The following is a 27,202-nucleotide window of genomic DNA, read 5'->3' as shown; positions in this document are numbered from 1 at the left end:
TAGAGATGGTGAGCATTTTTTCATGTACTTGTTGATTGATTGTATGTCCTCCTCTGTGAAGTGTCTGTTCAGGTCCTTGGCCCATTTGTTAATTGGGTTATTTGTTATTTATTGTTTAATTTTTTGAGTTCTTTGTATATTCTGGATATTAGGGCTCTATCTGAAGTGTGAGGGGTAAAAATTTGTTCCCTGGATGTAGGCTCCCTATTTACCTCTCTTATTGTTTCTCTTGCTGAGAAAAAACTTTTTAGTTTAAGTAAGTCCCATTTGTTGATTCTTGTTATTAACTCTTGGGCTATGGGTGTCCTATTAAGGAATTTGGAGCCCGACCCCACAGTACGTAGATCATAGCCAACTTTTTCTTCTATCAGACGCAGTGTTTCTGATTTGATATCAAGCTCCTTGATCCATTTTGAGTTAACTTTTGGTGCATGGCGAGAGAAAGGGATTCAGTTTCATTTTGTTGCATATGGATTTCCAGTTTTCCCAGCACCATTTGTTGAAGATGCTATCCTTCCTCCATTGCATGTTTTTAGCCCCTTTATCATATATAAGAAAGTTGTAATTTTGTGGATTGGTTTCTGTGTCCTCTATTCTGTACCATTGGTCCACCTGCCTGTTTTGGTACCAGTACCATGCTGTTTTTGTTACTATTGCTTTGTAGTACAGTTTCAACTCTGGTATCCCTATAACTCCAGATTCACACTTTCTGCTTAGAATTGCTTTTGCTATTCTGGTCTTTTGTTTTTCCATATGAATTTCATGATTGCTTTATCTATTTCTACAAGAAATGCCATTGGGATTTTGATTGGCATCGCATTAAACCTGTAGAGAACTTTGGGTAATATCGCCATTTTGATGATGTTAGTTCTGCCTATCCATGAACAGGGTACATTTTTCCATCTTCTGAGATCTTCTTCTATCTCTCTCTTTAGGGTTCTGTAGTTTTCATTGTATAAATCTTTCACCTCTTTTGTTAGGTTGATTCCCAAGTATCTTATTTTCTTTGAGGATATTGTGAATGGAGTGGTTTTCCTCATTTCCATTTCAGAAGTTTTGTTGCTGATATACAGGAATGCCTTTGATTTATGCATGTTGATTTTATATCCTGCCACTTTGCTGAATTCATTTATTAACTCTAGCAGCTTCTTTGTAGATCCTTTGGGGTCTGTTAAATATATTATCATGTCATCCGCAAATAGCGATAATTTAAGTTCTTCTTTTCCTATTTTTATGCCTTTAATTTCTTTTGTCTGTCTAATTGCTCTGGCTAGTATTTCAAGAACTAAATTGAATAGAAGTGGTGATAGAGGGCATCCCTGTCTTGTTCCAGATTTTAGAGGGAATGCCTTCAGTTTTTCTCCATTTAGGATGATGCTAGCCTGAAGTTTAGCATATATAGCTTTTACAATGTTGAGGTAAGTTCCTGTTATCCCTAGTTTTTCTAGTGTTTTGAATATAAAGGGATGCTGTACTTTGTCAAATGCTTTTTCTGTATCTATCGAGATGATCATATGGTTCTTGTCTTTAAGTCTATTGATGTGGTGAATAGCATTTATTGATTTGCATATATTGAACCAGCCTTGCATCCCAGAGATGAATCCTACTTGATCATGGTGCACAATTTTTTTGATATGCTTTTGTATTCGATTTGCCAGGATTTTATTGAGAATTTTTGCATCCAAGTTCATTAGAGATATTGGTCTATAGTTTTCTTTCTTTGAAGTGTCTTTGTCTGATTTTGGGATCAGGGTGATGTTGGCCTCATAGAATGAATTTGGAAGAGCTCCTTCTTTTTCTATTTCTTGAAATAGCTTGAAAAGTATTAGTATTAATTCTTCTTTGAAGGTTTTGTAGAACTCCGCTGTATACCCATCCGGTCCAGGGCTTTTTTTGGTTGGTAGTCTTTTGATGGCTTCTTCTATTTCTTCCTTAGTTATTGGTCTGTTTAAATTGTGTGTGTCTTCCTGACTCAATCTGGGCAGATCTTATGACTTAAGAAATTTATCGATATCTTCACTATCTTCTATTTTATTGGAATATAGGGTTTCAAAATACTTTCTAATTATCTTCTGTATTTCTGTAGTGTCTGTTGTGATATTGCCTTTTTCATCCCGTATGTTAGTAATTTGAGTTCTCTCTCTTCTCTTCATTAGCATGGCTCTAAGGGCCTGTCGATCTTATTTATTTTTTCAAAGAACCAACTTTTAGTTTTATCAATTTTTTTCAATGTTTTTTTTTGTTTCAATTTTGTTGATTTCTGCTCTAATTTTAATTATTTCTTGTTTTTTACTACATTTGCTGTTGTTTTGCTCTTCCTTTTCTAGGTTTTTGAGGTGTAGTGTGAGTTCATTTATTTGTTGTTTTTTTCTTTTTTTGAGGAAAGAACTCCAAGAAATGAATTTCCCTCTTAAAACTGCTCTCATTGTGTCCCATAGATTCTGGTATGTTGTGTCTGTATTGTCATTTGTCTCTAAGAATTTTTTTATCTCCTCTTTTATGTCTTCTGTAACCCATTGATCATTCAGTAACATATTGTTCATTTTCCAGGTGATGTAGGATTTTTCCTTCCTTCTTTTATCATTGATTTCCAGTTTCATTCCATTATGATCAGATATTGTGCATGGTATTATCTCCACCCCTTTATATTTACTAAGAGTTGCCCTATGGCATAATATATGGTCTATCTTTGAGTAGGATCCATGTGCTGCTGAGAAGAACGTGTATCCACTTGATGATGGTTAATATATTCTATATATGTCGGTTAAGTCTAGGTTATTGATTGTGCTGTTGAGTTCTATAGTTTCTTTATTCAGTTTTTGTTTAGAGGATCTGTCTAATGGCGAGAGCGGTGTGTTGAAGTCACCCATAATTATTGAGTTATAGTCTATTTGACTCTTGAACTTGAGGAGAGTTTATTTTATGAATGTTGCAGCTCCATTGTTTGGTGCATACAAATTGCTAATTTTATGTCTTGTTGGTGGATGGTTCCTTTTAACAGTATATAGTGTCCTTCTTTATCCCTTTTGATTAACTTAGGTTTGAAGTTGATTTTATTCGATATGAGGATGGCCAGTCCTGCTTGCTTCTGAGGGCCATGTGAGTGGTATGATTTTTCCTAACCTTTTATCTTCAGCCTGTGTATGTCTTTTCCTATCATATGAGTCTCCTGAAGGCAGCATATTGTTAGATTTTTTTTTTTTGATCTAGGTTACTAGCCTATGTCTCTTGATTGGTGAGTTTAGGCCATTAACATTTAAGGTTACAATTGAAATATGATTTGTACTTCCAGTCATGTTTATTTATTTATTTATTTTAGTTTGGCTAGTTTTTACTTTTTGGTTATTTTCCTCCCCCTTTACTGAGATACCTCCCGCTGTTAGGTTTGGGCACTATTTTTCAATTCTTCTTCTTGTAGTATTTTGCTCAAAATGCTTTGCAGTGCTGGTTTTCTGGCTGCGAATTCTTTTAGCTTTCTTTTTATCATGAAAGATTTTAATTTCATTGTCAAATCTGAAGCTTAATTTTGCTGGATACAGTATTCTTGGTTGGAATCCATTATTTTTCAGTGTTTGAAATACATTGTTCCAGGATCTTCTCGCTTTCAAAGTCTGTAATGAATAATCAGTCGTTAACCTAATTGGTTTACCCCTGAATGTAATCTGCCTCCTTTCTCTCATAGCTTTTAATATTCTTTTAATATGTTGGCTATCTTCATAATTATATGTCTTGGAGTTGGTCTATTATGGTTTTGAATGTTTGGGGTCCTGTAGGCTTCCAGGATTTGGCAATCCATTCCATCTTTCATCTCTGGGAAGTTTTCTAGAATTATTTCATTTAATATGTTGTCTATTCCTTTGGTTTGAATCTCTATGCCTCCTTCTATCCCGATGACTCTCAAATTTGTTTTTTTTATGACATCCCATATCTCTTGAATAGATTGCTCGTGGGATTTAAGCATCTTTTCGGTGTTGACTGTATTCTTTTCAAGTTGATAAACTTTGTCTTCATTATCTGATGTTCTGACTTCTACTTGATCTAGTCTATTTGTAATATTCTTGTTTGAGTTTTTAATTTGGTTTATAGTTTCCTGCATTTCTAGGATTACTGTTTGTTTTTTTTAAGATCTCTATCTCCTGGTAAAGCTCGTTCTTTGCCATTTAAATTTGTTTGTTTAATTCATTTTCAAAATATACTTTTATTGCTTGGACTTGCTGTCTCATGTCTTCTCTAATATTCCTTTCCATCAGAGTTCTTTCCCTATCCCTGTTTCTGATGCTTCTAGGTCCTCCTGTAGAATTAAGTTGTCCTGCATTGTTTGTATTCCTTTTTTCCCTTGTCATGATGTTCACGTTACTTTCCAGCTCTATTTGATTGCTGTGTTTTTGCTCTCTTCTATAGGTTTGTTTTGGTTTTGTATATCTCTGTTGTCTCTCCTTTATGTTGGTAGACTATGCCTGCTAAAGTGGATTCCGCTGGGAAGGAATTCCGACGGCCGAGCTCCAGTGACGTCACCTCTCTGCTATGGCGGGCCCCAGGCTCCTTACCAGGGTGTCTGAATGGGGGTGTGGGACTGGACTGTCTCTAGTTGGTTTCAGCTCCTGGTCACCGGCATGTGGGCAGACTCCAGCCGCCCAGTCGTGCAGGCAGATGGTGGGCAATCAATCGATCACTGGTGGGTGTGCAGTCTCCAGCCGCCCAGTCAAGAGGGCCTGGTCTCTAGTCCCGTGGTTTCTCCTGCTAGTCCTAGCTTCTCCTACTAGACCAGTCTTCCCCTGAGTGATGCCTCTCGGCAGTTCAAACTGTACTCTGGGCCTGCCGTTTGTTGGGTGTGGAGGGTGGCTATTGGGAACCCCGGCACTCTATTGTTTTGATTTTTTCCGCTAGCCCCTCCCCCAGCGCTGGCTAGACAGGTTTCGTTTTCGCTGCTTATGGGAGGGAGAGTTGAAGGTCAGGTGTCTCTAGTTTTCCTTGCGTCTTTATGCAGGCTTGCTCTGATAGTCCCTCCCCCGGAAAGCCTAGGAGAGATTTTATGCGAATTCCCGAATTCCCCGCTGTGTGGGAGATGAGCTGGGTAAACACACCTGTTTTATTGTTGCAATCTGTCGGAGAGTGGCGGTGGTTACTTCAGCTCTCCAAGATGGTGGCCGCTGGTTTCCTTGGTGGAGTTTCCGTTGTGGGGGATAGAACTGTACTGCTTCCTTCCCCGTCTGAAATCCCAAACTCAGCCCGGGGGTCAGTGAGGGCTCAGCCAGCAGGATTCCCCAGAATTGCAGCCACTTTTTTCCCTGCTTGCTGGTTGCTTCTTGGCGGCGCCCCGCCATCTGTAGCCTCGGGGCGGGCCGCTCGAATCAGTCAGCCCGGATCTCCAGTCGCACAATTGGCTCGAGTTTGAGACTCAATTACCAGACCTCGGTGCTGGAAATCCTTCTTCTATGTTTTGGTGCACCCCCCTTTTGCTGTACGTTCCTAACAAGCTAGTTTTTTGTCATTCTAACTCGTTATTCACCTGCGCAGTGGCACAGTATACGGGGTGTGATGCACTCTATTCGCAGCCATCTTGGTCTCCTGATAGCAGATTTCTAACACAGATGAAATGGTTCATTTTCTTTTGAATAGATGTATGATGGAATGTTCAGCATAGAGGCCAAAAATGTATCTTGTATGAAACATTTGAACGAGCACTTTTCTATTTGCCTAAACACATCTTGTGCCTACAAGGTAAAAGTCCCCAGTCACCCTGGACTTCATATGTACGTGGATCTTTGAATCTAACTTTTCTGTGAGCAATTCAAGTTGCTTGTTCAGGAATTAACATAATGCATTAATTACTTACTTGATGATCAAAAAACACTTTTTGAGGGATCATTATGTGCCAAGCACTATTCTGGATCTTTGGGATACAGTACTGGAACAATCTAACTAAGGTCTCTGTCCTCATAGAACTCATTGTAATGAGGAAAGAAAGATAGTGGACAGTAAATACTAAACAGTTTAATTATGTATTGTATGAGGAGACAACTGCACAGGGAAAAGTAGATCAGATTACAGGAGTTTGGGTGTTGTTGAGGGAGAGGGTGCCTGAATGCAGTCGTCCTGCTTAAGGATTGGACCCAGGGGAGGTTAACCACTGAGCCACATCCCCAGTCCTTTTTAATATTTTATTTAGAGACACAGTCTCACTGTTTTGCTTAGGGGCCTCACTAAGTTACTGAAGCTGGTTTATAAAGTTATGATCTTCCTGCTTCAGCCTCCCATGCCACTGGGATTACAGGTGCCTCTGCTCTTGGCCTGAGTGAAGTTTTAAACCAAGTGGCCAAGGCAAATACTCAAAGGAGGCAAATACTCAAAGGAGGTGAGGAAATGAGCCACGTGGATGGCACAGGAAAAGTATACCATGGACAGAGGATAGCACATGCAATAGTGCTGAACTGTGGATTGAAAGGGTCCAGAGGCCAGAGTAGTGGGAGCTGAAAAAGGATGATTACAAAGGATGGTAGCCAGATCATGGTGGGACTTGCGGGCCACTGTGAAAACTGACTTTGGCTCTGAGAAAGCTGAGTGAATAAGGAACACACAGATAGCTAAAATTTTAAAACACTGTTAGATGTTTTTGCTGAATAGATCGAAGACTTTTATTCTCACTTGTTCATTGTCTTTCCCATCAGATTATAAACTCCTTGCAGATACTTGGTATTATTTTCCTTTCTTATGCTTTACCATTTGAATGGGTGCAAAACGGTATCTAGTTCTAATTGATATTTTACTGGTTTCAAGTGTTTTTGGGCATCTTTTCATATTCTGTTTAGCTTTTTAGGCTTTGGTTCTGAAAACTGTTATCTCCTTTGTATAAAATGTATATCCTTTTTATTGTTAACATGCAAAATTTTTAAACATATATCTCCTACCATTCTATTAGCTGTATCTATAATATCCTTTACTAAACAGAAATGTTAAATTTTATTGAAGTTATATTTATCAAACACCTTTCTGCTTTACCACTTGATTCTTCATGTTGGGATCTTGTTGAAGATAACTTTCCTTACTCCTAGAACACAATATATTATTGTATGCTTTCCTCAGTTTGCTTTATAGCTTCTCTTCCATATTTTCTCCCAGTACCATCTATCAAAAAAAAAACACCATTTCAGAAAATATCCATCATTTCCCCATTTACAAAAATAAGTGGAGGATAATCTAATAATCTTCTCCATCTAACCCACAGGTTAGACACATGGATATTGTATGTAAAATGGCTTAATTACCTGTAAAGTACAAAACTAGCTATTGTTGTGGTTGGATTTGGAAACATGGCCATTTTCATTTCTCCGAGTTTCTCTCTTCATGGGGGGAGCTATATCTCAATCAGATCCTGTTGAGGCATTAGTTTGATGTAGCTGGAAATATAATTAGGTCCCTAGCTCTGATCAAATCTCTCGCCTGGACACACCATTGCTCCAAAGCAGCTCATAATAGTGTGGGTTAGAATCACAGAACAAATTCATCACATTTAAGATCACTTATTCATTGTCTTTCCCATCAGATTATAAACTCCTTAAGAGCAGTGATGTTTTCTGTGTGGTTCATAAATGCTTCAAATGAAGTAACGAACACAATTCTTTCTAATTTGTTCACTTTTACTGGAAAGACCTACCCTACTGTGCAAAAGAGTTACCAGGTGGCTCTCCATTCACTAGAAAGATGAGTTTTTCTCATTTGGAAGCCCATAGTTACCTATCTTTTAAACATATATCTAACAAGTGGCACAATAATTGGCACATGGTAGAAGCTCACTAATCCCTGAATAAATAAGTAAAAAAGTACAGAGTGTGGCCCTCAGTAGATTAAAGTGGAGAACACAGAAAGTTCTGGTTACATATCACTGTAACTTTGGTTTGAGGTAAAAGCCAGATTCTTCAGCCCCTACCCTTCACTCTGAGCCTCTAGAAGGACTCTAGTTTTCAGAGAAAGTAAGTCTGGATATCATGTCACATTATCCTGAGAAGAAACTTGAACCTCACAGCTTCTGTTTCTATTTTAAGAACACATCTCTTCAAACTGGGTTCCATGTCTGCCAAGGCTGAGCTTCCAGCCAGAAAGACAGCATTGTGAGTACCTGCTCTGACCAAGGGATGGGAGACAGAAGGTTCTGGTGAATAAATGGAACAGTATCATTAATGCAAATTACACATGCATTGCCAAATTTTCTGGGAGTGAAAATACTTGACTAATGAGAAAAAGCCTTTTTACTACTTGCTAATTTTGTAGCTTCAGAGCCTCAAACTCTCTAAGTTTGTTTTCATTTGTAAAATGGGGAAGAGAGTAACACCTATCTTTATAGAGCAGGAGTTGGCAAGCATTTCTGTAAAAGGCCAAATAGCAAGTATTTTTGGTTTTGCCAAGGATCCCTATAGGTTTTGTCATGGCTGCTCGACTCGGCCATTACAGTGTGACAGCAGCCAGAGACAGAACAGGAGTAAGCAAGTATGGCTATGTTCTGATAAGCTTTACTTGTGGACACTGAAACCTGAACTTACTATATTTTCATATGGACATAACATACTGTTCTCCTTTTGAAGTTTTTTCCAACATGTAAAACCCATATCTCGCCAGGAGACCACACCAAAACAGGTGGCTAGCTGTACCTAATCCTTGTCTGTAGCTTGCCAACCCCTGTTACAGAGCCTCTGTAAGGCATAAATGAAGTCCATGATAAGGACTCAGTGAATGCTAGCGATTGCCATCATAAGTTATTTCAGTGAAAAACAAACAGAATTCAAGTGTACAGATGCAATTTGATGACAACTATGTAGGTATAGAAAGAAACTGTGTCAACAGTTAAGATGTTGGGTTGAGGAGGTCCAGCTTAGGAGGTTTCTTCTTTTCTTTAATGAAACATAAAATTTACATTATAATAAAACCAGAAGCTTCAACAAAAAAGACCCAATCCAGAGAAGAGTTGACAATAATTTTGTCAAATGTAAACTCAATCTTTCTTTCACAACTGGAAGGCACTCAGATGTTGGTTACTCCCAGGATCCCTTTATGCACAGGTTACCACCGCAGAAGATGGTGGACAGAGAACCAAAATGGAAGGACTAACTCTGTGCTCCTTATACCACACCCAAGGAGCAGCCTGCCAGCAGCCCCACCTACTCTTTTCTGTCTTCCTTCTTAGTGTGATTACTGCTACAAAGGCAAGAAGTGCACAGTCTATCAGAGGAGACAGATGAGAAGATCTCTAAATACAGGTTCTTGTAGAAAAGGAAAGCAGCAGGAGAAAAAGGAAGAGACTCCAACTTAGTTTGGAGGTGGTGGTGGTCATGGTTGGGTAATTTGAGAGATTTTTTGGAGGCGTGGAGATGGAGTTAAGATCTAAAGGAAAGGAAGAGGGAAGCCCGAAGAGTGTAAGAACAGCAATCTAGGCAAGGAGTGGGATTGCACCACAGTGCAGCAGCATGGGGCAATGGCCACAGGCCAGACAGCAGAGGGATTGCTGATAGTGGCCAGAGGGTAGGATGCTGCAGAATGTTGGGGAAGATGCTGCCTTGGGAATAGGCAGGATCTGTGGACTCCAGACGCCATACTTATGTTTTGTTCTGTATCCTCATCTTACATACCTAGATTATTTCGCAGTAAGAAAGATGTCCACCCAATAGTATTAACTAGGGAAATGAAATGAGATGAAGTCATAAGTCCTCAGGATACTTCACGATATGCTTTATGCTGTTGATTTGTTTTGGAATAATTTTCAAATTTAATGCTTTTCTATAAGGCATTGTAAAGCACTGCAATTTCAAACAATACCTGCATTTGATAGCCACTGAGCTTCTGGAATTTTCCTAACAGTGGAGGACTTACATCATGAAAGAGGATCAGCTATTCTGACTGAAGCAGACCATAGGATGGAATGTAGAATGAGAACTGGGATGATGGCTTCCTAAGCAGTCTGCATTGCAAGGGGACTTGGAAGCTGTTCATTGGTTGTTTAAGGAAAAATGTGCAAGTAGAAGATCCATTTCAAATGTTTTGTTTGAGAGTCCAAACCAAAGTGAGTGCTACTTAAAAGTAGTTGTTAGATAAAAATCCAATGTGTTGGAAAAAAAATAGTTTTTGCATTAAAAATTTTAATTTCAATTTATGCTTCATCAATATGGGTTAAAAAGTGATCTTTAATTCTTCAAGCTTCACCAAACCCTGCATCTATATGATTTTCTAATGTGTTTTGGTAAGGATGAAGTAAATGAAAACCCTGCAAAAAAGGATGTTAGGTTAGTCTTTGAATGAGGGCATTTTTAAAAATTATGGGGACATTATATCAGATGATTATTTGAATAGTTTCTTGGTAAAAGTCAGTTGAATTTAAGCAATTATTTTAAAACAAAATTTTAAAAGACTTTGTTTAGCTGAACACAGTGGAACCAACCTATAATCCCAGTAACTCAGGAGGTTGAGGCAGGAGGATCTCAAATTTGAGGCCAGCATAAGCAATTTAGGGAGATCCTGTCTCAAAATTTAAAAAAAGAGGGTGGGGTTTGAGATGTATGTAGCTCAGTGGTAAAACACACTTGGGTTCAATCCCTTATATTAAAAAAAAAAAATAAAAGACTTTGTTTTCTTAAATGTTGGAGGTAGCAACCAGAATGGTTTAGAATTAGAAGCAAAAGTTAACTATTCTTCCACCTATGTTTCTGACAAATGCCAGGACTGCTCTTCCTTTATATTCATTTTTCATTTGCAAATGAGGGAGATTGCACATGTAATCTACGAACTTCTAATACTGAAGGTGGAGTTTTAAGTGCACTAAAGGATGCTGAGAATAGAAAGCTTTTGGTTTCAGAATTCCAATTATTCTAATTCTTCTAGTCTCTGTTTTGCAAACAAACCAGCTCCCACTTCCCAACCATGGGGATTAATACACCACATCCTTGGACCCTGTGGAGACTGTTAATAAGGAAAATCTATTACATAGATTATTGACTGTTGCATCAGATAATTTGATATTTTCTTGCCAACAGTGGTCAAAATGGAGTGCCATGAAATTCATCTTTTTAGCAGAGTAAATGCAGTATGTAGCAAGAACAAAACAAAGTACTCATTATCCTTTGACCCACTAATTATATTGTTGAGAAATAACCAAGCAGAAAGATATTTTATGGTGAAAAAGAAAAAAAATGCCAGTAATTTGAAAATGGTTAACTAATCCAGAATTTTAAATTCATAAAAGATGATATAACCATTGAAAAAGACATTAAAAAAAACCAAAAAAATGATACGAAGACCATGAAAATACAGTACAAAATTTGTACTAAATAATAAGTATATTATATATGTACATATTGATCCTAAAAATGCACAAAGTGCAGTTGTGTGACATGGAGAAGAGGAATTCAAGAGACTTGTAAGGGTGGCTGGTGCAAATTACATGTAGCAGTTCTCTTGGGAACAGGGTTTTTCAGGGTAATCTGTGAAACAGTACATATGCTGATAGGGTCAACATGTCCCTTAAGCTTTCCCTCTTTTTCTTAAGGCCCCCCAAAATAGCCTTGTATTTGCCCATTTTCTCTTTTCATGTCCCCCAGGACTTTTTTTTTCCCCCTGCTGATGAACATTATTTTCTTCAATAATTGAATTTAATAATTTTTCTTCAATAATTGAATTTCATTAGACACCCATCACTCACTCTCTGGTGCGCCCAGGACCTTCCTTCCGGCGGAAATCATGACCACTTGGAGAGTCCACGCTCCCACCTTTCCTCAGAGTACGAGCAGCTTTGTCCTTAGGGAAGTCTGACATCATCACACTGTATGGAAGACAAATTGTGCAAAATGGCAAAAGAAATATCTGAAAACCTTTTAGTTACCCAAATATTGTACATAAATCCTTTACCCAGCCTTTTAGAATGGCCAAGTGAGGTTTCCTCAAGAGGAATACATAGTGTGTGTTGATATTCTGGTCACTTATAACTGGAAATAGAACTCTGAGAACTTATATTTATGCAACAGTGTATCTAATTCACACAAGTAAATATTAAATTGCAGAACTGGTGAAGAGGAAGGAAGTAATTGAAAAAAAGAGCTACGTGTAGAAGATGCTATTCCACACCCACACCAGAAATCTGTATTTTTATTATCTCCACATTTAATCTTCGCAAATAATTACTAATTAATACGTTGCTATTGCTATAAGATTAAAATGAACTGACTTCCCCTAAGAGCTGTTGTTTGTTTTTCTCTATCAAAAGCGGTTTATTTTGTAAAGGGTTAACAGGACTTAACTTCAATGAAGTGATTTATTGGAAAACCTACCTCCTTCTCACAAAGGCTTATTTAAAATCTGGAAGCAGTGGACTTCCCAGACTTGCACCCTGACTGTGATGCCCTCACTGCCTACCTCTATTCAGGTGTTCACTTAAATTATTTCATAATCTGTGCATCTCAGAGCCTTAACACTGCGCTAGGCAGGAACAGGACCAGGCAGGGGAGTGTGAAGGGCCAAGATCACGCCGCACATTCCAGTATCCTCAGTGCCAGGGCGGGCCCTGGGCGTGTGCCTGGGCATCTGAGCGGCCTGAGCCCCGCTGGGCCTATGTGGATGAGGCATGAGTGCTCCTGCAAGGGGACTAGGGATGTGGAGAGAGAAACACAGGCGGCCAGATGACGAGAGTCGTTTATGTTCAGCTCCAAAGTCAGAGGAAGCCCTCGCCCTCCTTAGCTATTTCCCAGCTGCCCCGCAGGCCGCGCCCACCCCGGGAAGACCCCAATTGGAACTTGGGTTGGAGGTCCCCAGAGGTGCAGCAGCTGGCCACAGGAGGACCACCTGGAACTCGCGCTGCTTGGCTTTCTAGGGGTCGCCACGCTGGGCAGCTCCGCGCGCGCGTCGTGCATCACCTTCGAAGCCCAGGCACTTGGGCGGGTGGGGTCCTAAGGCCCGGACCTATTTCCAGTTCCCAGATTTAGGATCAGGTTTTCTTATTTGTTGGAAGAAAGAGGAAAAAGGTAGTGGAGATATCCGGGTCATGGAAGACCATTTCTTACTATTGAACCTCTACCTCTCCAACCGCTTTTCCTCCCCTCTAGTCCTGTGCACGACAGAAAGAGCTCCCTTACCTACAGCCCAGCTAGGGTGGCGAGAGCTGCTCTGCAAGGGGCCACCTGGACTTCGGCTCATTCACTGCGGGCACGGGGCAAGCAGCCTGGCTCTGTCTGCCAGGTCTCCCTCTGCCAGCGGCTGCCGGCGCACTCCCCCTGAACTCCGCGACTGGTCTCCAGGGTGACCTCCTCAAACAATGCCCTCCGCCCGCCCCGCCAGACTTGGCCGCTATGTGGTACTCTGAGCCGCTCTAGGGTTGTAGACGGGGCCACCCTGCAGTCCACTGCGTTCTGGGATTGCAGAGATTTGGCACTCAAGACGCCTCTCCATCTTGTTCCCTTTTCCGCGGTTGTCAGGGGGTAGAAATAAGAAGTGCTGCGGGATTGCAATCAACAACCCCCCCGCCCCGCCCCTAAGCATCTTCCCCTTTCAAGGCACAAAGGATTGATGACAAGGGTAATTGAAACTTTATCTTTGTCAGAGACTGTTTGGTTTATTCAGTTGTTTCAGCAACTTTATCAAGAAAGGATTGTTCTTCCTTTACAGAATTAGAAAATTGAGATTCTCTGATATTAAGTAGTATACCCAAGGGCTCCCCTGGTATTAACACAGGGTATTAACTGCTGCCTGTTAACAATGCTGGGGCAGAACTCTTCCTAGCCTAATAAGGTTAAGAAACTTTGGAATGGAGGCTGCTATAACTAATAAGCCCTGTTTCCCCTTCAGTAACCACCCCCTTCTCCAAGAACATTAGTCCTCCCCAACAAAAAAGAAAACAAAAAACCCTGTATGTAAACATTCCCCCACCCCCCATTGGAGGAAAAGATAAGATAAAGTCCCTAGGCTCCTAATCCAGTGCACAGGCTCCTGAAGAGTGTTCACTGTAGCCAGCATTAGCTGATGATAATAACTCACATTAGGATTACAATAAAGCACAGTTAACATAGTGTTGGAAGAAGAGCATTGAAGTTTTCTGGCTCATCCCAATCCCCATTCACAGGAAAATATCACCAGTAAAGCATTGCTTATTGAATATTTACCCTGGATTAATTATGAACTGCTCAGGGACTGATAGATAAAACAAAATAAATTAAATGAAATCATTTAATCTGTTCAACAACCCTATGATTTTGGAGCCATATTGTTCTATTTTTTTAAGGTAAGGCAATGGAGAATTACTTAGTAACATGCTCTGGTCTACAGTTAAACCATAGAACTGGGATTTGTCTGATTCTAAAGCCCTTGACTTTTGCCAGACCCTTGGCCCATCATCCCCACCACCAACATGCAATGAAATGTCCCAGACATGCACATAAATTTTTAAGAGGCTGGCAATAAAAGAGGTTCACAACTCAATTTATTTTAATTTTTTTCCAGAAAAAAAATCACATTTCAATAACAGCTTACTCACAGGTAGAATTAAACTTTATTCTGAAATGGGAACCTTATTTGCAGTAATGTGTCATGACAAATAATTGCATATTCAAGATTTTGTGAAATGAGTGATAGGGCAAGTTAGGAAGGAAAAACATTTATAAAAATCAGTATTTACAAAAAAGTGATATCCACACTTTTTCTAACTTATAAGGCAAGTAAAGTTAAGATGGTCTCACGATTATCTCCAACAAGTCAACACTTTGTGTTCATCCCCAGCGCTCAGCAAAAGCTCTGCTCAGCTCTGCAGGCAGCAAGTGTCTGCAGCTTTGCTGGTCTCCTCTGAGATCTGCAGAGAGGCAACAGACCTTCATCATATCCTGAGCCGGAAGGGTGTCAGAATAAAGTATGCCCTGTATACGTGGGCATGGAGCAAAACAAGGTGAGGCAACCACATTTTGACTAAATTTAAAATGTATTTTGAGTATTCTAATCCATAATTCTGATTATAAATATTTTATGCCCAAGGCATTTTGTGAAATGATATACTCAGCACAAGATTGTAAGGAAATTCAGTATCTTTTTTTTTGCTTCATAGATGATGAACTCTAAATAATATCTATCACCAAATCAATGCACATACAGACACCATTGTTCTTAATTAACTAAATTGCATTTTACCTTTAGACCACAGCAAAATTTCTCTTGAGTTCCTTTTCTAGTTTCTTACTGTACAAGTTAAAAAAAAAATCAATGTCTTACATTGTGTCTCTTAGTAGGAATGTAAATGAAAATTTGACCATTTCATTCATACAGATCTCTTCCTATCCAAGTGAAAAACAAACAAAAAGACTTCTTAACTAAAATACAGTAGTATTCAAAGAGCCAGAGCTGTAAATTACTGCTTGACTATAGTGGAACTCTGCTCATAGATGGATCAGCATAATATCATACTAACACTTGGCTTTTCAGGGAAAAATCTTTAGTGGCAATTTCCCAATTCCCTTAGACTTAGAGAAAGAGAGAAGGAGGGAAAAAGGTGGGGAGGGAAGGAAGTGGAGGAGAAAAGAGATGCGGGCGCGGAGAATATAAATGAATGAATGAATCAGAAGCCAATCCCTTTCTTCTCTTTCATGCATATTCACATAACAAAGTAAGAAATAAATACTGACCTGCAAAATCAACACAGCTTTAAGATTTTTCATCCTAACAACTCATAAAGAAAAGAAAAAAATTAAAATCTTTCTTTGCATCTTGGGACAGTGATCCTTGTAATAGTCATTTGGTGTATTATTTAAAATGGCTTAAAATGGTAACACATACATGAATAACATTAAGCATTTGTTTTGCCATAAAAATGTCAATAATATATAATAATAAATAATAATAATATAAAACTGAATAAGGAGAAATTAACATTTGCACGATATACTCATTCAGTGGAACATTTTGGAATTATAGGTGGCTTATGCACAAACTCTGAATGGATTAAAAATTGATCTATATTTGGAGAAATGTAAAGTAATTCAGCTTTACTGTTTTTCTATTTGTAAACAATTTACCCAGGAATTTTATAAAGGAACATTATCCATTATACACATACACACACACACACACACGTATATATGTATATATATAGATAGATATTGATTTGCAAAAAATAAGCAAAATAAACAATAACTGTGAAATGCTCATTAAAAGAATGTGGAGTCCTACAAAAATCTATGCTAAATAGTGCATTGTTCTTAGCTTTAACTAAAATGTTTTTCATATAATTGTTAACAAGCTTATGTAAAATACTGTCAACATTTATCTATCATGATTTGGTTTCTTAAAGCTGTTTGCTAAAATATGACTGTAGATTGCTCACTAGCATTAATTTTACTCTGCCAAGAATTTGGAAGATCTTTAACAATTGGGGCCCTGATGTGCTGTTCATAGATGCAGGTCTTAGAGACAAAATTTAAAACAAAACAAAACAAAATATGTTTCATTGTTTTGTTTACAAATATTTTAGGTGAGAAAGTTACATTCACTAAGAGATACTAATGAAAAGAGATAGCATGAAATGGAAGAATTCTCTTAAAGTTAAAACAAAATCCTAGAAGCATCTTTTCAAAAATTCCCTGGCTATATTATTTGCTGTTATTGGAATATGTATGAGTATTAAAAGAAAACTTTTCTAAAGTTTTTCAAGGTATGATTAGAAATAATGTCTTACTGATCCAATAACTTTCTTGAGTTTCGTTAAAACACAATATTTATTGTCAAAAATCCAAGCAGTGAGGACTATGGTATAGGACCACTCATTTTTGGATCACAATGAATATTGCCCAAACTTGTGGACCTGAATGTGGATTGGAAAATACCAGTGTGTGGATTAATATAGTCCAAATATATACTTTACATCTTTTCTCTAAAACATTAAGGGGTACTTAAAAATATATTTCAAAGTCAAAACATCTTTTCTTGCAACCTTAAAGATGTATTCAGGAGAGGCCAATGCACTACTGCCCTAAAGATAGAAGAAGGAGATCAGAAATACTATAAATCAAAGGAAAAATAACTTCAAGAATTAAAGTTAGAGAATAAATTATTATACCACTGGCAAAGGGCGACAGAGGACTTTTTTCTTATAGAAATACCCTTTAGATTAGAAATTACATACTAAACCTGAGGACAAAACAAATAGTCTCACAATAGTCAACTTGATAGACCTTAAAATCTGATATCCCTTCAAGAAGGAGACTAAAGTTTCAACATTTAAAATGCAGCTGTAGTCAGTGGTGGCACATGTCTAAAATACCAGTGGCTCTGGAGGCTGAGGCAGGAGGATCTTGAGTTCAAAGCCAGTCGAGCAAAAATGAGGTGCTAAGCAACTCAGTGAGACCCTATATCTAAATAAAATACAAAATAGGGCTGGATATGTGGCTCAGTGGTCCAATGCCTCTGAGTTCAAAATCCTTGATAACAAAACAAAAAAAAAATTGGCACAAAAGAAAGGAAGGTGTTTGTTGTTTTCTTTTGATATTTGGAGATTTAAGCAACGTACTCCTATCTCATTTTTTCCTCTGTATATTCCATGGACAAAAAGTAATGAAAAAGTAACCATGGTTAATCCATGAGTAAGAAAGTGGTATTTCTATACTGTTTGATAAATAAAATAAAATTTAAAAAAACCAAAAAGCCCCATTTGACTAATTGTTTTGACTTATTGTATTAATTTCATGGAAACATGATACTTACATTAATTATTAAAGTGATTTTTAGAGCCTGCCTTGATTTTGATATTATTAAAAAATCTGGTTTTATTTTTTAAAAAGTTGCTAATATAAAAATCATGTGACAAAATGAATACATTTAGACTAAATGGGATTTGGCTTAAATGTATACTCTTCTGGGGAGAAAAAAGCAGAAACAGAGATGTGTGCCCACATTCCCCTTCTTGGTAGGTATCTGCATATTTTACTGTATCACCAACTTTAATGGAGAAACTGTGATTATTTTGAAAAATTCAAAAATAAAAATGATTGGTGCAACTCTTTTAGAATAAGGCTGATTCATGCCTGAGACACTGGGTTCAATTCTCACCACCAAATATAAATAAATGAAAAGTTTAGTTTACTTGTCAAATGGACCAAGAAAAAAAACATTTAAAAAAAGCTATAAAATAAAGAAGGCCAACTCACAAGATAGAGGTCTGGGTGTCCTTTGCAAGGAAGGAGACATTTATTAGAACTTGGTATTGGGAATGAGTGACAATGTATGATCCTCCTACTATCTCAAGTCTTTTAAGACAATGAAGACAAGGACAGAGAATTGAAAATAAGAGAATGCATTTCAAGCTACTTTGAGAAGGTAACAGCATAACAGAAGGACTCCAAAAAAGAAAGGTAAGAATTTTTCTAGGAAAATAATTATAAAACTATCTTTTTTTTTTCTAAGACTGAAGGAAGTTAAGTTTACTGAATGAAAAATAAACTCACTAGAAAAATGATATTCAATTTAGAATTTAATCCTTATATTAATATATAAATTCTGATATAATGCCAGAACTGAAAAAGATTTTGAAGAACGACTAGAGCAATGATTCTGAAATTTTGAGTGCTTACCAAAATACATATTCGTAAACTCCATCCTTGGAGATTTATTAATTCAATAAAAACTTGGGGTTATAGTGATGACTAAGACCACATCATTGTTCTCTTATGTGAAGATACAAGTGGTCCATATACCGTACTTTGAGAAACACTGATTTTTTTCAACAATTTTGTTATTGAATTATCCTTATTTCAAGGCTAGTTTTTCATATTGTCTTTTACTTTGGCATTCAAATGGAGTGTGTGTAATAAAATAAAATAGAGGAGATTCTCCCCACCCACCCAAGGACAAATTAGAAGAGCTCAAGGTGGCTCCTGTGCCTTCAAAGTAATTGGGTATTCTAGTTGTAGTACCACTTGGGTGAGTTAGTCCATCTTTCTAAGCCTTAATGACATCATTGGGAAAACAGGAATTAAAAGGAGTACTTAAAGAATTTTTGGATTTTTTATAAGAAATAAAGGAGCTTATATCTGTCACTGGTACACAGCAAGCACTCAAGTATATATTCACTTTCACAGTGTACTGATTACCATGAATGTACAAGTTTCCTTATAGCGCCTTAAAAGTGGTTTATCTGAATAAAGTGGAATTTGGAACTTCAGAGTCAGAATATACTTTACACCTCATCTGTCTGTTGTTATGGTATTTAAATTAAGCTGCTGGAGAAGATGCTTTGAGATGTTTTGCCTAACAGAATTCCATGTAAATTTTATTAGAAAGAGGTCCTGCTATGAAGAAAAGCCTGAAAACCACAGCAGTCCCAGCCTCTCATTCTAAAGAAGAGAACTGAACAGTATAGAGACTTATCTAAGGTCACGCAGCAGGAGTAATGGTAGAACTAATGTACTCATCCTCTTCTTTGAAAAGAAGATTTTAAAATGGAAATTTGTGTAATTATAGGTCAAACATTTTTCAGATTGAGATTGAGTTAAAAAAAAAATACAAAGCCCAGAAAGAACATCTGTCATTGACTTTCTGAGGATTCTGTGTATTCACTCAAAATCACAAGAAATGTGGGCATTCTTTCCTTAGAGGTGAATATATTCCCAAATACCACACAGTGAATTTTCATTTGATTGTAGATGAAGTGAGTAGAGCTTTAAAATGTAGTATTTAATTCTTAGTAATTATACATTCCAATTATGATAAAATTCAGACTAATTATTAATAAGAATTTATTTTTAAAAATTTCATAAAAATATGGGATTTATTTGAAGAGAAAAACATACTTTTCATCTTGCCAAAATAAAGCAGTACCATTTATACTTTCTATCTTGTTAGAGCAGAGGCTTTTTGAATCAGAATGTTCAGGAAACAGTGTTCAGGTTAACTAGAACTTTTTAAAAATTTTTTTAAAATTTTAACCCCTTATACTGCAAATCATCTTAGGATGTACTAGTCTACTTTGTTCTGACCTAGGAACTGATCATGAATCTGACTTGATATGTCTTTGATAACTGAGACTTTTGCATTGTTTAGGATCTTTTTTTTTTTTTAAGAACATGAATTCTTATTCTACAGTACTGTGAAAATATAGGCTCAACCTATAATTAAAAAAAACAACAACAACAAAACACCAAAATCTAAATCCCTGATACAAGCTTATTGTGTTATTATTTGACCTATTTTCTGAAGGGGGAAGGAATACATTCTTATTGAGGTTCTGGTTATTCAATACTTAACAATTTTGAAATCAATGACTTCCATTTGGTTTCATGAAGGCCAAATATGGGGTCATAGGATTTCTTCATAGTTTCAGATTTAGTTCCTGGAAACATTTGAACAATGTTAGAGACTACCGAAATCTATATTTTTAATTACATTTTTTACAATATCAACAAAATTATTCTTTGGAAAAAAATTGTGTTTAATTACTAATTCAGTCTAAATCTATATAAAATAAAATATAAAGAGAAAAACATGAGAACCAGTAATATTTACACATTTTTAATATGCTTTGTGTTAATATTCAATGTTTTTTCATGAACTGATTACTTAAAAACCACGTTTTTATTTTCTTACTATGTGTAATTCTCAGTTTTCTGTTGTGTGCTCTCCATTGATTTTAGTGTTCTGAATTTTCATGTTTTGGGGATTTAAAAGTTTGCATTTTTCAAATTTGATTTCAAAATCAGATTGAATATTTTTACTTAAAATGAGTATATTAATTAGTTTGTTCAAAAAAGCTTCAATATACAGGACTTTGGGGAACTAACTGACAGCTTGTTTGAATAGTCAGAATTCTTTTAAGGTAAAACAGGTCATTCTAAACATTCTCTTCGTAGCAAGCATTGATTGAAGAGAACAAATATTAATTTAAAAATTTCCACTATAAACAATTACCAGTCACAATCTCACTTTAAAAGTAAAACCTAAAAAATTTAATTTCATTCTAAAATTTAAAGTGGCCAAAGACTCTTTGTCAAATTTGAGTGAATATAAATTGAAATTTAGCAGTTAATGGCAAATAGAACAATTAATTTCAGTTATTTAATAGTATAACCCAGAATAGGACTTAGTTTATGTTTAAAGTAAGTTTTATGACTTAACGACAGAATAACATTTTCAGATCTTAATGGGGGAGGATTTTTATGATTGGGACTATTGAAGGAGTTGTCTTGGGGCCAGACTGAGAAATTGCAATTTTTATGGTACCTTGGGGCAATGAGATGACTTAGATGACTCTTTTCTTGATTCCCCATTAAGAGCAAAGATTGACAGATTTATACAATGAATATTAATCATCCCAAAGGAAATTTATTGTACAATGATGTGAATAGAATTTCATTTATAAAGCTTATTTGTTCTTTCCCAAATGATAAAAATGATAACAATTAAAATTCTCCTTCTGGATCTAAACAGGGAACTAAAAATTATTTTCTGAGATTCTTATTCTCAGTGTTTTGATTCCTGTGGGTAAAGAGGAAGACACAAGGTGTCATTCCCCCAGGCTGGATGAGAGAGACCATCTGTTCAGAGGAATTGTGCAAACGTTGTTAACCAGTTCAACTATGGAAAGTCTTAAAGATTAAAGTCACAATTTTGGTTTTAGTCGGACTGGTTATTCAGCAATCTCCACATTTGCTAAACTGCAGAGAGAGGGGGAAGTAGTTAAGATTTTGACATCTTCTTTACTCTTGATTATAATTTAATATACTTAAACTTTAAATATGAATTGCTTTCCCTTTTTACACAAGTTATAAAAATAAGAGGCCCTGTTTATAGTTTGCATTTTTATGAAATTTGCAGTTTGAAAAAAAAGCTCTTTAAAAAGTGGTAATTAATGCTTTTCTTTGAATATGCTGTAACCTTAGAATTTTTTTTCTGAAATAGTTTCTGAATTTAACCCACTAAACATTTGAAGATAGACTTTTTATTTAGCACTAGAGTAAAACATACTAAGGACTGAAGAAAAGAAAGTTTCTTTTTTCTTCTCGTTCCATTTAAGTTTCTTTATATGTGGCACCCCCTTTATGACAGCTATCAATATTATATTTAAATTTTATATATTGACAAAATGCAATCTACCTCTGTAAGCATTGTGCCATTCAACAGTACTACAATTGAATTTACATACCACGGTTTAAATTACATCCATTTCAGGAATGGTAAAATGCTAAAACTCAAGTGTCTAACTGCCTTACTGGAATGAGAATACAATTTACAAATACAATAATTACATTTGAAAACCATTAACAATATTACACCTAGAAGTAAATACTGTAGGATTGGTCATCATGGTGTGGTGTAAGGGAAATCACTGCTGAAAGCCATCGACTTTCCAGCTGATAGATCCCAAGTGCAGACATTGGTTTGCTTTCATCAAACCAGAATTAAAACCTGTTTCTCATACAACAGTTCTTCATTATATGAATCCTTGCATAAGATTTTTATTAGTTATCTGCCAAGTATTTTCCTGCAAAACAAAACAAAACAACATATCAATAGGTTATCTGCGATTTTGATACTGTGATTATTATATAGGTAACATTTCTATTCCTTTTGCCCTATCCCTTGGAGCCAAATATTGCATACTTTACGTTGCAACAATAACACAAACTACATAAAGGTTTTTGTTTGCTTGTTTGTTTGTTTGGTACCAGGGATTGAACTCAAGGGCACTTAACCACTGAGCCACATTCCCAGCCCTTTTTCGGATTTTATTTAGAGACAGGGTCTCACTGAGTTGCTAGGACCTCACTAAGTTGCTGAGGCTGGCTTTGAACTCATAATTCTCCTGCCTCAGCCTTCTAAACCGTTGGGATTACAGGCATGTACCACTGTGCCTGGCCCACTATGTAAAAGTTTTTAAACTTTCAATTTTCTACATCAGCTAGTTGACTTTTAACACTTCCATTTTTTGCAGAGGTTTGAGTTTTGCTCAGAATAGGTGGTGGTGTGTGGGGTTTTCCCCTGCATGTGAGAATCCAACTTATTTTAGGAAGGGTGCTCATACAGTTCATTTTCCAACTTGGTTTATTTTTGAGAGTAAAAGAGTTATAATTAACAATCATGTCAACATAGCAGTTTGGCAGGCATGAAAGACAGGACTTGGGGCTGAGATAAAGCTGAGTGGTACAGTACTTGTCCAGCATGGGTGAAGCCTTGGGTTCAATTCTCAGCACCACAAAAACAAAACAAAACAAAACAAAAACAAAAACAAAAAAACCCAAAACCATACCAAACCAGGATTCATCCTGGAAAATTATACTTGACAAATATAATCACCTTGTATTGGGAGCCCTCCCCCTGCCCTATTTACAAAAACAAAATGAAAAAACCTAGCCTTTTTGCAAAACAAAACCTGGTCATGTTCATTTCATGGGTAAATGGTTCCGATCTGTGATTTATATTCTTTAAAATTGTTATTAAAGTGAAAATAGATTCTTCTACTTCTCAGCTAAGCTTGCCACATCTAAACTCTATGAAGTCCTGATGGAACTAAAAGTTTACAAGAAGTCCAATACTCCCATGCCTTAGGTATGTCAAAAATTTTGTGTTCTTTTTCCTTTTTTAAAAATGTTTTCAGAAGGTGATAAATGCAAAGACAAACAGCATTTATCTTATTTGCCAATATAACAAAAGTAGGCTTTATTCCATTGACCTCAATACACACATGTGCATAGTGGGTGACTCATCAGCCAACATAAGAAACAGAGCTAGCATAAGTAGCTTCCTGATTTCTGATTTCCAGGTCATTGTTCCATTTGTATTTCATTCAACTACTGGTTTGTTTTGATTTCTAATGGGAGTGAGAAGAAGAAGGAAAATGGGGAGAAAACTATGACCTATTCCTCCTTAATGAAGAGTAGCAAAAGCAACCTTATTTTTGCAAATAGAATTTGAGATACCAACTTACCTGCTGCAAACCTTTTCTTGATGAGTGAAAATCGGTACCCTGCTCCAACAAGTTCAATGTCACAGCCAGAAAGAGTGCTCCCTTCACTTGTGAATTGTACAACCAGTGGGGAAGGTTTGCTTGGGCCTTCAGACAGCTGAAATCTTGCTAACAAGGAACCCACCCCTTAAAAAAAAAAGGGGGAATATTATAAGAAAATAGGCAACACAACGTTCTGGATATAATTTTGGAAGTTAGAAAGTTAAAATACAACATTGGACTTACTTGGAAATAGTATAAGTTTTAGTGACAAAATTGTGATGAATGAAATGTGTCATTGAATAGTATGAATACTTCTATTTGCACGTTGGTGGAAATGTATTCAGCAAAATGGTGTTTCAAAATTTGGGGGCATGCTGCATGGAAGGCCATGTGTTTTCATAACTCTGAATAATATCAGAGGAGAGTGAAAAATATTTACTTTAGGAGTATGGATCTACTAGAGGACAGGAACATGCCTCCATAGAGCTCTTTCCTGAAAGGATGGTCTGTGAGTTGAGGTCTTGATAGGAAGGGGAAGAGGAAGAGTACTGGAAGGATTGTTTTTATTGATTGAAATAACTAAATGAAAAAATGGTGTTAAATAGTCTGCTTGTTTTTTAGTGCCTCAAGTATTTTGGTTCAATAATTGTCATTTTTTAAACATTTATTCTTTAGTTGTGGGTGGACACAATACCTTTATTACATTTTTATGTGGTGCTGGAGATCGAACTCAGTGCCTCACGCATGCTAGGTGAGTGCTTTTCCTCTGAGCCACAACCCCAGCTCCATAATTAGTATTTATCTACAAGTTATTTCAGCTTTATAAACTAAATAAAAGAAGCCTTTGATTTCATTACCTCCATTTTCTGACTTCTGAGAGATATCAGGAATCTTCCACAGTATTCTTTGTTGTTCAGCATTCCTAAAAATAAAATAGAAAAAAAGATCTTTCTATATGTACATTTCAGTTTAAGGAACGCCATGTTTTTTCAAGATAGTATTTTTTAAAAGAATGTTGAAAAGTTTGGCTATAATTTTAAAAATTATCCCTATGTACCTATTCACACATACATTTCTCTCTGATTCTAACTTGCTACAACACGGTGGGGTAGACATTTAGAGGATAATAAAAAGTTTAGAAAAAAGTTTTGAGCACATCTGTTGAAAGCATAAAAAGTATTAGCTAATAATTTCAGAACATTTAAATTGCAACTGTCATCTGGCTGGCATCATTTAAAAAATTATACTTTTTGTTTTTGACGGTAATAGGGAAAAACTAGAATGTTATTTCTAGGACAAGTCCTTTATCATGGACGCTTCTGGCACTCGGTATCTATTCAGTTTCTACCTTCACCACCATGCCTTTTTATGTAGTTCAGAGGCTAAAAGAGGTGCACTGTGATTCCCAGATGCTCTTGCAATAAGAGTCTGAGATGCAAATTTGGTCCCACCAGTTACAGGCACAGTTTGAGACCTGGAAGGAGAGGGAGGCAGAGGCCCTTTTCTTGCTGCCTTCACTATTTCCCTCTGGCCAGCGACCCAACTGAGATGTGGAGTTCTTCCAACACAGGGGTGCAGTCTGGTCTCTAGTATCACAGGTGTTGAGAGGCAGGAACTTCCTGATCTTTGCATCAGAGTTACAGGAGTGGGTTCTTGAGTTTAGTGATTCCACTGGTAGTCTCCTGATTTTTTTCCTTCCCACAGCTATGGCAAACGCAGCCAGTCCCTTGGTGGGCCAGTTCTTACAATGTTTGGGAAACATTCTTGGAGGTGCAGCCTAAGCCTGTTCCTTTAGCATTTCCACCATCATGGAAGCATTGAAATCCCTGTGCTAAATCATTATTGCTTAAAATAATGTTTCCTGCCCTGAACCCTCCAACATTGGCCTACTGTGATCTGCTACAGGAAACACAAAAGCCAAGGAGTCTGCAACCAAGGGATGAACGGTTTCTTACCAGACTGCAGGTGGAAGCACGGCCTGGAGCTTGGTCACGCCTCCGTCTATGGGGACCAGGAACTGCACATTGTTCAGGGCCACGGCTGTGGACATCGCATCCGTGTTGTATTTGTAATCTATGCGCAGGTCTGTGCTCGCAGGCTCACATCGCCAGTTCACTGCCAGGTTCAGAGGCGTGGACTGAATGCCCTGGGCAGATACCTTTCCAGACAACAGGAAAGGGAACATTTAAGGTTCAAACATTAATGTGAAACTAAGCCAGAAGCTCTGATTATCTTCCAAAAGAATGGTTTTAGGTATCAAAATGTCATAATGTTGTTTGTGTGGCTCACAAAGGAGCACTCAGTGAAAAGCACTATAAAGGGTGCTATGTGAGAGAGAGCTGGGTACTTCAGGCAAACTGTTCCAGATTAAAAATATAAAGTCAATTGCTCAAATCTCTAGGGCACTTTGGAATTTACAGTGCATTTCCTTCTGATTAGGTATAGCACACTGGTTAGGAGCTGAGACCACAAAGGCCACAAAACTAGACAGTCCTGGTGTGAATTCAGATTCTGCTACTTAGAAGCTTGGACATAATCTTGCTGAGCCTCAGTTATTTCCTTGTATGCCTAATGGGAATTATGATAATAATATTTTCCCACAGGGCTGTCAGGAAGATTGAAGAAGATGAAACAGCACAGGTCCAGCACGGAGCAAGGAATTCATATTTTAATAAATGTTTCCTATTAATATTCTCACCATATTTGCTCTTCACAGCAAACTGTGAGATAGACAAAAAGGGTTATTATTACTCCTTTGTGATTTTCCAGAGGAAAGACTTGATCTCTGGTCCTCTAACTCGAAGAACTACTTTCTGGTTTGAATCAACCATGAGTTAGTTAGACCAAAACAAAGTCAGATTTGAAAGAATCAACAGCATTTTGTCTTCTCTAAAGACTAATATAATTTCAAATTCTGGGTCCACAGTGAAAAATTCAGTGTTATCACTATTTGATTATGATTGTGAATAGATCTCTTGGAGATTCTCCTCTGCTAGGTTTGTGTACACTGTAGGGACCGCATGGGGGATGTCTTTGAGCTTGGATTTTTATTCAGGGAATATGGGTTTTGTTGCTTTTGAAGAATATACGCAACTCACTGGAAATGTCAGCACATATGAACGCCCTGGGGAAGGGTCCTCAGGGTAGGTTGGCTCACAAGCAGGGGTGGTTGTTGTAGACAGTCCAGAAACGGGTTCTTTTTTAAAAAACATAGTAGTGCATTTTAATTATTTGGAATAACAGGCTCTACTGTGA

At 37.1% G+C, this 27,202-nt stretch overlaps 2 protein-coding genes across 24 annotated transcripts in view; both read right to left on the bottom strand.

The window, feature by feature from the left end:
- Nucleotides 1-13,412, bottom strand: part of Dynlt5 (dynein light chain Tctex-type family member 5) — a 28,505-nt gene extending 15,093 nt beyond the window's left edge. The window contains exons 1-2 of the mRNA XM_005332378.3: nt 13,110-13,412; nt 11,684-11,803 (exon numbers count right to left, since the gene is read on the bottom strand). Coding sequence (XP_005332435.2) covers nt 11,684-11,799 — 116 coding nt within the window. The 5' untranslated portion in view covers nt 11,800-11,803; nt 13,110-13,412. The remainder of the gene's footprint in view (nt 1-11,683; nt 11,804-13,109) is intronic.
- Nucleotides 13,413-14,432: 1,020 nt separating this feature from the next.
- Sgip1 (SH3GL interacting endocytic adaptor 1) overlaps nt 14,433-27,202 on the bottom strand; it is a 205,775-nt gene continuing 193,005 nt past the window's right edge. For 20 of the 23 annotated variants that reach the window (XM_078026456.1, XM_078026457.1, XM_078026455.1 and 17 more), the window contains 5 exons: nt 25,903-26,105; nt 24,805-24,869; nt 23,927-24,091; nt 15,148-22,483; nt 14,433-14,815 (listed from right to left, as the gene is read on the bottom strand). In XM_078026456.1, coding sequence (XP_077882582.1) covers nt 22,461-22,483; nt 23,927-24,091; nt 24,805-24,869; nt 25,903-26,105 — 456 coding nt within the window. In that variant the 3' untranslated portion in view covers nt 14,433-14,815; nt 15,148-22,460. Of the gene's footprint in view, nt 14,816-15,147; nt 22,484-23,926; nt 24,092-24,804; nt 24,870-25,902; nt 26,106-27,045; nt 27,144-27,202 lie in introns of those variants that run through there. The other 3 variants (XM_078026454.1, XM_040288803.2, XM_078026466.1) reach the window with 3 other exon arrangements.

Source organism: Ictidomys tridecemlineatus, chromosome 11 (genome assembly GCF_052094955.1).
Source record: "Ictidomys tridecemlineatus isolate mIctTri1 chromosome 11, mIctTri1.hap1, whole genome shotgun sequence".
Lineage (NCBI taxonomy): Eukaryota > Metazoa > Chordata > Mammalia > Rodentia > Sciuridae > Ictidomys > Ictidomys tridecemlineatus.
Note: the sequence above shows the minus strand (reverse complement) of the source record. Positions and strands in the feature narration are given on the sequence as shown.